This window comes from Coccomyxa subellipsoidea, assembly GCF_000258705.1.
Source record: "Coccomyxa subellipsoidea C-169, whole genome shotgun sequence".
Taxonomy (NCBI): domain Eukaryota; kingdom Viridiplantae; phylum Chlorophyta; class Trebouxiophyceae; family Coccomyxaceae; genus Coccomyxa; species Coccomyxa subellipsoidea.
This window is the reverse complement of record NW_005178026.1, coordinates 705,946-716,413: the sequence shown is the minus strand read 5'-3', so window position 1 is coordinate 716,413 and position 10,468 is coordinate 705,946. Positions and strand designations below refer to the sequence as shown.

The 10,468-nt window shown below is 49.5% G+C and overlaps 2 protein-coding genes across 2 annotated transcripts; both read left to right on the top strand.

The window, feature by feature from the left end:
* Positions 1-316: 316 nt before the first annotated feature.
* Positions 317-3,756, top strand: COCSUDRAFT_44336 (RmlC-like cupin; the record flags this gene model as incomplete). Its single annotated transcript, XM_005644421.1, has 8 exons — positions 317-346; positions 1,159-1,293; positions 1,686-1,766; positions 1,973-2,134; positions 2,355-2,458; positions 2,841-3,036; positions 3,477-3,591; positions 3,692-3,756. The coding sequence occupies 8 exons, from the start codon at positions 317-319 to the stop codon at positions 3,754-3,756; spliced, it is 888 nt and encodes a 295-aa protein (XP_005644478.1).
* A 1,507-nt stretch (positions 3,757-5,263) lies between these two features.
* COCSUDRAFT_44335 (RmlC-like cupin) lies at positions 5,264-10,118 on the top strand (the record flags this gene model as incomplete). Its single annotated transcript, XM_005644420.1, has 7 exons — positions 5,264-5,449; positions 7,654-7,788; positions 8,315-8,476; positions 8,682-8,785; positions 9,131-9,326; positions 9,619-9,733; positions 9,988-10,118. The coding sequence occupies 7 exons, from the start codon at positions 5,264-5,266 to the stop codon at positions 10,116-10,118; spliced, it is 1,029 nt and encodes a 342-aa protein (XP_005644477.1).
* Between the last annotated feature and the right edge of the window lie 350 nt (positions 10,119-10,468).

Below are 10,468 nucleotides of genomic sequence, written 5' to 3'. Positions count from 1 at the left end.
GCGTATACAACAGTATTGCTGAGCACTTACGCCATCATGCCCCACTGGCTCTGGCTTTAGGTCCAAGGGATTGGCCTTAGGTCCAAGGAATCGCACGGTCCAAGAAATTTTGGAGTTACGTGAGAACTTGTTCTTACCCTGCCAGGCTGGGTGACGGACACGATGTACGACTGGACAAGGAAATGGTTTGCAGATTTGTCCGACTCCCGAAGAGGTCAAAAGTACATCCTTAATAATCGCCGTACTGTTTTGTCTGCAGTCAGCTGAACGACGAATCTGCGCTTAGGACAACTTGGATCGCCGCGTCCTGCTCTCCATGCTCGGGAAGGAGACACGAAAGATCCAGGTAACCCCAGCGTACACACTTTTACAGACACATTCCTTTCATCGCCAAGGTTCCGTGGGAAAGACAGATTGCTGTTCTGCCGGTCATAGTACTGGCATTGTAACGGAACCTACGAGGAGCTTCCTGAAGGCTGTTACAAGGTTACCTGCCACAAATTTTCAATTTTGGAGTGCATTGGCCAAGCAGGGCTCCTTTACAACATGCCGTAGTCGATTCCCTGGTCTCTTAAGCACTAAGACGAGTGCCGCAAGTGCATTTGACTGATGACGTCACGTCAAAGAAGCTGCTATATCCCCACAATATATAATGTTTTGCAGGAGATACCAAGGAAGATGCCTCTTTCCATCCAGCTGCACTCGGACAAGGCCTCTGCTGGGAAGCCGCGATTGCAAGCTGAGTGGCCCGACGTGAGAGCCTGCGCCCTCACCTTCTTTGACCTTGCAGCGATTACCAATGCAGCATTTGATATCGATGCATGACTGGCACAACTAAAGTGGTCCGCACAAAGGCGCTTGCTGAAAGGATTTCTAGTCTCTACTTTCATTTATCTATGAATTTGCTGCTTTTTTGAGCTCCCGAGCCCCTATTTTTGCAGCTGGATTTGGATTTGGGCAGGCCAGATCTCTTTGACCCCAATTTCTCAGGTGCTCCTCTAGATTGGGCGGACTCACAAAACATGCAGCATGCATGGTTGAAGCAGGACACTGCTTGATACCTCTGACACCTTTGTTCATTCCCCCAGCCCCGTGTGACCAGTGCACTATGTCTAGCTGCCTCTCACCTGCCTCTCTCATAAGCTGTGCTGGTTTCAGGTGTACAACGGCAACAGCAGCGCAAAAGTCGCCATTGCATTGACCGAATCGGAGGTGCTGTGTGGCTTTGTGGAGTATCAAGAACTGGTGCAGATTCTGGCCAGCACTCCAGAGCTGAGATCGGTAATTGGGGAGGTATGCACTGCTCATAATATCATAACTAAATGTATTATTACATGCTAGTCCTGCCAAGAGGCAAGGTGCGTCCTGCAGCTACAGGCTGCCGCAGTTTACCCCTTGTTGGACTTGCCAGATCCAAGCAAAACTAAAAGTGGGCACGGTGCTCAGTATTTATACTGCTCCCCGCCAGCCGGGGCCTGCTCATATATACCAGCCATATCTGACTGGCTTGATAACTTTCCAACAATTTGCAATTTGTTTTCGAGGCCGGAAGACCCAAGCAGCTACATCTTTTGAGGGCGGGTCCGGTGATGGAATGCAGCTAATATCAGTGTGAGCCTTGAGATGCCCGTGCTGAGACCATGACTAATCAAGATGACTCACATTATTCTTGACATTTCTGGCAGGCGACTGCTGCAGAACTTGGAGCATCCAAGGCGGCAGTGAATGCTGCCTTCTGTGCGCTGATAAGTGCAGACAAATCCACTGTGCGCCCTTTCCCGACATTTGATGATTCCTGACATCGGTGCCTCCAAGGGGACACAGCTTCCTGAGATGGACTGGAAAATGGAATATCGGAAAGAATCATGACCAGAGTGAATGAGGCGTTCCTGTGCAAAATCCAAATAGTAATACATTATTTCCTTTGCACATGTTTCAGTTAGTAAGCTTTCAAAACTGTTGCTGGCTCCAGGCGGCACCGGCCATTCAGGCGCTGACAAAGCGGCTGCTGAGCGCTGATTCACCGCTGACCACAAAGGAAAGGCTCGTGCTGCGGCTCAATGAGCAGGGTCTGGCAAACGCCGGCATCTTATCAGCCTTTATCCTGAACCATGTCACCCTCAAGCCCAGTCAGGTGAGCCAAAGCCCACATGGACGGTTTTGCTCTGCTTTATCTCAAACGCTGCACATTGCAAATTACAAAAAACTTACATACTACGCTGCGCCATTCAATGCATATGTTTTGAGGGGGATTTGCATCTGCGGTTTTGTGCATCACAGGGAACCAGCAACTGTAAAATCAGAAGGCAGGATTCTTTTTGTGACAGGAATGATGTTGCCGGGCTTGCATGCAGGCCATCTGTGTAGCGGCAAATGTTCCATATGCATATGTGTCTGGTGATCTGCTGGAATGCAGTGACTCCTCCAGCACTGCAAATGGCTTCGCACCCAAGCTCGGGTAAGCATCTGCCAAGCACTCACACACTCATTTTGTTTAATTCAATTACAAACGGTTTAGTTAGTAGACCCTTTTTTAGGGTCTAAACCTAAAGCCTGCAGGGTCCGAATATAGACCAGAGCTGAACATATTCTCAGGGACGTGAACATCTTCTCAAAGCAGATACTCATGCAGTAAGGACTTGAGCACATGCAGCACATGAGCAATAAATCTGTCAGATGCCTTACATGGCTCTATACATCTGCAGAAGAAATGAGCTGGCTGTTTGCACAAGTGCTGTGTAGGTCCAATGCCATAAATCTACACCCAATTTTTGAATGTGCAATTTAAATTTGATATGTGTACTTGAATTTGAATTCAAGCATGCGCCGTATGTATGCAGCGACGCAGCGGTGATTCGCGAGTGGCTAACTCACAGCCAGGGGTCCCCCAAGATCTTCAAGGGGACTGAGCCATCCTCAAGCCGCCCTTGGACTGTCACTTACAACCCCCCCATAGGCAATTTTGAGATTTTCAATATTAATTTCCCCCATTCAATCAAATTCATCGGCCAGCGCGAGAGCATTCGTCCCAGCAAGGTGAGCCCCTCTGTTTGCACCAGTAATTACATCGGGTATTGAAGCTACGAAAGGGATGAAATCTGAAACGTTTCCTGGTTGGGCCACTTTGTTTCTGGAAAGGGTTAAAATACGGCATCCCACCCTGTTACTTGATTATCAGACGCTAATCGGTGACTTCAAAATGGGACAGCTTCATGGCTGTTTATGTGCTACAAAAATGCCATGTCCTTTGTTGAGAGCCACATTGGCTTTTGCTTGTGTAGAATGCGTTAATTGCAGGGTGCTGCAAAGTCTTCTTTGGCGTGAAGGTATAGAAAAGTTGCATGTGCATGGGAATGGGAATGGCTTGAAGCAGCCATAGAGTAGCTGCCATCCATGTGCAGCATGCAAGCAGTACCTTCCCTTCAGTTGCCCCAGAGGTACATTTATTTCTTGATCACACAAACTGTGTCTTGCAGGTACCTCAGACACTGCATGTGCAAGGAGGGCAGGGAAGAATCTTTAAAAGGGATCCTGTCAGGGCTAACATGCACACCAATGGGGACTGGCAGGAATTGGAGCTCCACAAGGGAGGTGAGAGAATATGCACTCGCATGCATGCACGCATGTACCGTAGACAAACTTGCAGAGCCATCCTCAGTGACTCATTTGTTAGTCACTATGTCATTTGCAGCTCATGCATCCAAACATTTCTCCCCGCCGGCCTGCTTTGCCACTGGTGTCACACCACTGGTGTGAGTTCTAGAAAATCTGCATAAAGTTGTACCCCCGTGACTCCCGGCTATTGAGGGCGGTATAACTACTGCGCACCATGTGCCCATGGTTGATTGGGTCTTTCTTCGATATGGCGAATAGAGGTGGTAGGATTGTGACAGTCCTAACCTGCAGCTTGTCTGCAGGAGGCGCCTTACCTTTATGCAAAAAATGCGTGTAGTAATAATAAGAAGTTCCTTGAAATCTGTGCAAAAGAAGCTGGGTTGTGCCTTTGCAGATGGGGTGCTGATACCTGCCAACACCTCGGTTGTGATTGAAACCTTTAACCAAGGTCTGGACGTCTGGGTGGCTGCTGTCAAAAGCCCGGCCTCCGAACAAGGTGTGTCTCTGGCGTGCATAATTTCATGTTCCGCTCATATCCTGTGCAACATGCAAGAACCACCCAGATGGTACTAGGAGGGACAGTATAGCTCCATCAGCCAGATTTTGAAATCTATTAAAGCTGTTGAAGTTCCAGATATAGCGTCTCCTTGCTGTAGGGTCCGTTGTGCCACCAGCCATGCAGGCTGTGGGGTAGCGTTCAAGGGTTAGAGGGTTAGAATAAAGGGTGATTGAATTAAGTTTTGAGGAATCTTTACATAAGCGACTCCATCTGCTTGCAGGCGCTCGCAAGAACGCTGCTTTGGAGAGGGGAATCCAACAGCCTTGGGTGTCCTGGTTTGCTCTGGGACTGCCTTTGGTGCTGCTGTGGGCCTGGCTGCTGTAGATCCCAGCCACAGACAAGATGCTATCCATGCATCTGGATCTTCGGAAGTGGGCCAACTTGAGCAGATCTGACATAAGCCTGTTTTACACAGTGTGATGCATGCCCGCATGAGGCATGTGCCGGCACTTCTCAAATCACCTGCTTGGATCATCCAGCGAGTCAGGATGTGTGCATTCAAATCTGATGAGAGCAACAGGGGTGAATACTGGGTGCTAGCATGAAACGTAGTGATCTTATGCAATGTTCTGCATCAATAACCTTGTGCGGAAGTGATAGAAGGTATGATAGGAAGGAAACAGGTGCCATTGAAAGTGCCGATTTCTTGCATCCTGCTGAAACATCCAGTGTTTGTCATAGGCAATGTATTCTTAATGTGGTGCTTCTGACACGCTTCATGTCAGGCCATATCTCAATCTGTCAGGTGCACATATCGTCACGAAGAGCAATCAGCACCTGTGCAGTGTTTCCTCTTTTGTCTTTGCAATTGAAGCTATGGGGTTATTCTGGCGTAGTGGTGAGCCAATGCACATCACCATGCGTGTGAATATTCTACAGATGTAAATTAGGCATGAGTTCAAACAGCCATAAGAAATATCAATTACACACAAGCTCAACTTCTTTCCCAGTTTCATGCATGCACGTGGATAGGGAGGCGAAAACATCACTCGCTTGCTTGTGACCTGTCACCAGCCTGCAGCACGGCCCCGGTCTGCCATATGAGCGCCGGCTGAAAAGGCAACACAGCTGCAGACCGAGCTTGGCGGGATGGCAGTGGCGCGCCGGTTGCGGCCGGCAGCAGGCCCGGCGGCAGCGGTGGCCGGGCGAACGGCGCGAATCCCGGCACAGCCCGCTCCGGCGCGCACCGGGGCGGCAGTGCGGCGGCTGCTGCGGCCCAGCTTTGATCCAGTGAATAAACGCCAATCGCAGCGCGCTTACATGCAGCGCAGAAGGGTGCGTGCCCCATAAAGCCTACCCACCTGGCATGCACAATAATGTGGGTGGCACTTTGCTGTTTAGAGATTGCTTTGACTCCGCTGCCGTGACTCCGCGCTTCAAATTCTGCCCATGACTTGCACGCGTTTCAAGCTTAGCTGCGCTGCCTTTGTTTCGATGCTGACGGGGAGCATGATGTGGCCTTTGTCGAGGCGGGTGTGCATTCGCCGGCGGCGGAGCAGTCTCAGAGGAAGGCTGCCCTGGAACGTGACGTGGGCAACCTACTGAGACGCCACGAGCACCTCACAAGCCACCAGCCCTTGCACAAGCAGCTTCTGCGCCTCCAATAATATACCAACCCTCAATCTGCATTGTTGCCAGCGTTATCTGTCTCCCCTGAACAGCACGGTGCATGGTCATGTTCTCCCCCAGTAGACCTACAGGTTGTCTTCATTTCTGGCCAGGAGTGCTAAAGGTTGGTGGATAGCATTTTGTACTACGGTAGTGACTAGTAATTAGTTATTAGTCATTACCAGCCCTCATGAACCTGGTCAACCTCAGGACATCATGTGCTGACACGCTCTGCGAGTGTGCGGCCAGATGTTCAACAAGGCACCACCACATAATGTGTTTGCATGCATGATCTCGCACGGCGTCTCGGGCAATTTTTAGCTTGCACTCTGTGGCCCTGCTGTGTAAAGCCTACTCTGTGCCCTCTTTAAATTACTGTATTTTACAAAGCTTACAAAGCTCCATTGACTTCCATGCATCATTTACTGTGCTCCCTCATAAGGTGAAAACCTACTGGCAGACTTGTATTGCACATCTTTGTGGGTGAAAAGCTAGCCCTTTCCCGTATACACCAATTCTATCATGCCCCAATTGGAGGTCGACTGGCCTTAGGGTCCAACGGATTCCAAGATATTTTAGGGCCTGCTGGAGTTACATGGAATTTCCTTCTAGCATTGGAGGACGGAAACAATGTACGAATGAACAGAAGAAGCTTTGCAGTGTTCTTCTAGTCCCGAAGGAATCTAGGTTGCCTGATCTAAGTTGCCGTATTGCTCGACCTCTGCAGTGGGATAAAAGGCGAAGTTGCGTTTGGGACATCATAGATCGCTGAGTCCTGATTGCCTTGCTCGGGAACAGTTTTCCTTCGCGGACAGGAATCGAAACCCCCAGGTGATTCCAACGTACATGTTTGTCGTTAAGCCCAATTACTCGCTGAGATTGCGTAGGAAATCAACATTAATTCTGTCCGTCATCGTACTGGCATTGCAATGGAATCTGCTAGAGAAGCCCTACACGGAGCTTCTCGAATGCAGATACGTGGTTGTCTGCTATACGTTTAAAATCTTAGAGTGCATTGGCCAAGCAAGAGCTCCTTTCCAAGTGCGTGAGTTCGCAATTTCCTCTGTGGTTTCTTAGCATGCCGTAACCGGTTCCCATATCTCTTACACACTAAGACGAGTACCTGAGTGAATTCGACTGATGCTTTACATGTTTCAAGGAGTTTTCACAGTCTGTATAAGTGTTTTCGAGGCTTGGAAGAGGATATGCGCAAAGGTGGCCTTAATTTAAGCCAGCACTCGGAGACCTGAGTATTTTGTCGTATTGGTCAAGATCGCATTACTTGGGTCTGCTGAGCACTCTTGTTGCAGGCTGATACAAGATGGTAACCCGCGCTTCAGTCTCGTGATTGTTTAAGGAAGCGTGAGAGCGCTTCCAGCAGACACATGAGCAGCCCAAATCCACGTGCGCAACTGCAGGCCAACCCGCAAGAGTCATTTGAAAACGACACGCCTTTTGTACATAAGGTAACTTCGGATTTATAGTGCAGTCGTACACCACTCTGATTAATGTCCTCTTCGTTTCTGGAGTGCATAAGCAAAAATGACGCGCAAGTTCGCGGCAACGAGGTGGCCGGCCCGGTTAAGCAATGTTCGGCCGCCAGTGTACGGACGGTCCGTACACACACGGGCTGCCTCAACTATTCTGCCTGTTTCGTAGGAAACAATGAATAAGATGCCTCTTTCCATCCAGTTGCGCTCGGACAAGGCCTTTGCGGAGAAGTCGCAATTGCAAGCCGAGTGGCCCGACGTGAGAGCCGCCCTCCCCTTCTTTGACCTTGCACAACAAGCTCTGCAGCACGTTTGAAGCAGGGCATTGTTTGATACCTCCCTCAAGCTGCCTCTCACTCTAATCAGTTGCGCTAATTTCAGGTGTACAACGGCAACAACACCTCAAAAGTCGCCATTGCATTGTCTGACTCGGAGGTGCTGTGTGGCTTTGTGGAATATCAAGAACTGGTGCAGATTCTGGCCAGCACTCCTGAGTTGGGATCTGTGCTTGGGGAGGTGTGCACCTGCTCATACGTGTTTGACACATTGGATAACTCGACCTCTTTTCATCATTGTGAAAGTTGGTCTCGAGCCCTGGAGACCCAAGGGGGGGTCCGGTGATGCAGTGAAGCAATGTCGGTGTGAAACTTATGCACGTGCTGAGGCCATGACTAATGGAGATGACTCATAATATGTGTGATCCCTCTGGCAGGCCACTGCTGCAGAACTTGGAGCAATGCCATCCAAGGGTGAAGTGCAAGCTGCCTTCTGTGCGCTCACAAGCGCTGACAACTCTACAGTGTGTTCTTTTCCCCCAACATTTGATGATCCCTGACAACCTAAAAGTTTTCATCAGTGCTTCCATAGGAACGAGGTCTACTGCCTCAGCAATCTGTATTCAAAGCAAAACGTAATAGGTTGCTCTATCACGAGTTGGGCTGTGGGTTAACCCACCCTCAGGATTAATGTAGAAGGCAAGCGTGCACCTGAGAATGAGTTAAACCTGTGAAACATTTTTAAAGAATCCGTTGCTGGCTGCCAGGTGGCTCCGGCCATTCAGGCGCTGACTAAGCGGCTGCAAAGCGCTGACTCACCGCTGACAGAGAAGGAAAAGCTTGTGCTGCGGCTCAATGAGCAGAGTCCTGCAGACACCGGCATCTTGTCAGCCTTTTTCCTGAACTTTGTCGCCCTCAAGCCCAATCAGGTAGGCCAAACCCAGCATGAAAGCTTTCGGGCTTGCCTAGTCTCAATCGCTGCACTTATGCAGCTTCAGAAAAATCGGAAAGTTTGCCACTTTTGTGAAGTTCGTTTTAGGGGTACAAGTGCATTCCTGGTTGTCTGTGGACGTGAGAGGGAGAGGACAGTGTTTCAGTTGCTGCAGAAATGATATTGCCAGCTGATGCATGCAGGCCATTTGTGTGGCGGCCAATGTTCCATATGCACATGTCTCTGGTGATCTGCTGGATTGCATTGACTCCCCCAGCACTGCAAATGGCTTCGCACCCACGTTCAGGTAAGCGTCTGCCGAGCACTCACACTGGCATGCAGGGTACCAGCATAGACCAGATATGACAACTTTTTCAGTGATTGACCTCTCCTTCCCATGTTTTCTCTCGTTTCTCTCGAGAAGATAATGAAAGGAAAATTTCTCAAACTTGTGCTCATGCAATAGAGTATGATAGGTGCCTTACGTGCTGCAGGTACCCGCCATGATTCTGGCGGCAGACTTGTGTCAAAATAGCTAGCCAGGTCATGCGTGATCAGGAGACAATTTATAACCGTTGAGTCCGGGTTTCGGATTTCTGATGTGTTTATGTTTGTTGTGATTTTTTTTTGAACATGTGCTGTGTTTCCGCAGAGACGCGGCGGCGGTTAGCGTGTGGCTGACTCACAGCCAGGGGTCCCCCAAGATATTTGAGGGGACAGAGCCATCCTCAAGCCGCCCTTGCACCGTCACTTACAAGCCACCCATCGGCGAATTCGAGTTCTCCAAGATCAAAATCCCCAGGACAACCAAATTCTCCGGCCAGCAAGAGTCAATTCGTTCCAGCCATGTGAGCCTTTCTGCCAGCAGTGTTAAGTTAGCATTAACTGCTGCATTGCACTTGCTGGGTCAGGGGATTCTATACCTGAATTAGATATTAGAACACTCTGGCTGGGTCTCTCCGAGGGTCTTCGGAAGCTTCAGAGAAGGCATCATGATTCAAGTCGTGGTATTTTATACTTGTTACCAAGAGAGTATATTGTGTTCCACACCATACTCTCCTTGTTGATACTTCGACAGTAAGTCAGCGAGGGGAGTTTGATAGGGCTGGATGAACATGAAACCTCTCCTGTGTCTTGCAGGTCCCCCAGACACTGTATGTGCAAGGAGGGCAGGGTAGAATCTTTAAAAGGGACCCTGTCAGGCCTGACATGCACACCACGGGGGACTGGCGGGAATTGGAACTCCACAAGGGAGGTAAAAGAATGTTTCACACGCATGCATGCATGCAAGGGAAGAAACAAAGCTGAACACTCACCAAAAGCCTGATCGTGTGTCCCAGCTGGCAGCGTTGCAACTGTATCTCAGTCGTGACCCTTGCATTAAAATGCATCATCTCCCGCTAGGCTGCTCCCCACCTGCGCTTCAGGAAAGTGGTATATATATTAATATCCCTTGAAACTCCTCAACTCTAACTCATGTTAAACAGAAGCTGGGTTGTGCCTGTGCAGGTGTGGTGTTGATACCTGCCAACACCTCGGTTGTGATTGAAACTTTTGACCAAGGTCTGGACGTCTGGGTGGCTGCTGTCGAAAGCCCGGCCTTCAAACAAGGTGTGTCACTGGCGCGCACGATTCCATAATTCGCTCATATCCTGTGCAACCTGCATCCGCCCATATGAAACTTGGTGAGAGAGAAGGCCCGATGCAGATCTGTCAAGCCATATTTTGAAAGTCGTCGAGGTTACAGATAAATGTCCCCTTGGCATAGGGTGATATGATGTCACCATGGTCTGGCCAGCCATGCCGGCCTTTCTGTGAAAAACTTGTACTGTGAATATTTTACGCATAAGAAACAGCTTGGCCCTGGCTGGCGGGGAGCGAAATAAATACTTATCATTGTGCCCACTGGTATATTAGGTCTTGCTTGGATCTGGCGAGTTCAACAAGGGGTATAAATGTGGCAGCCTGTATTGCAGCTTGTCTGCAGGAT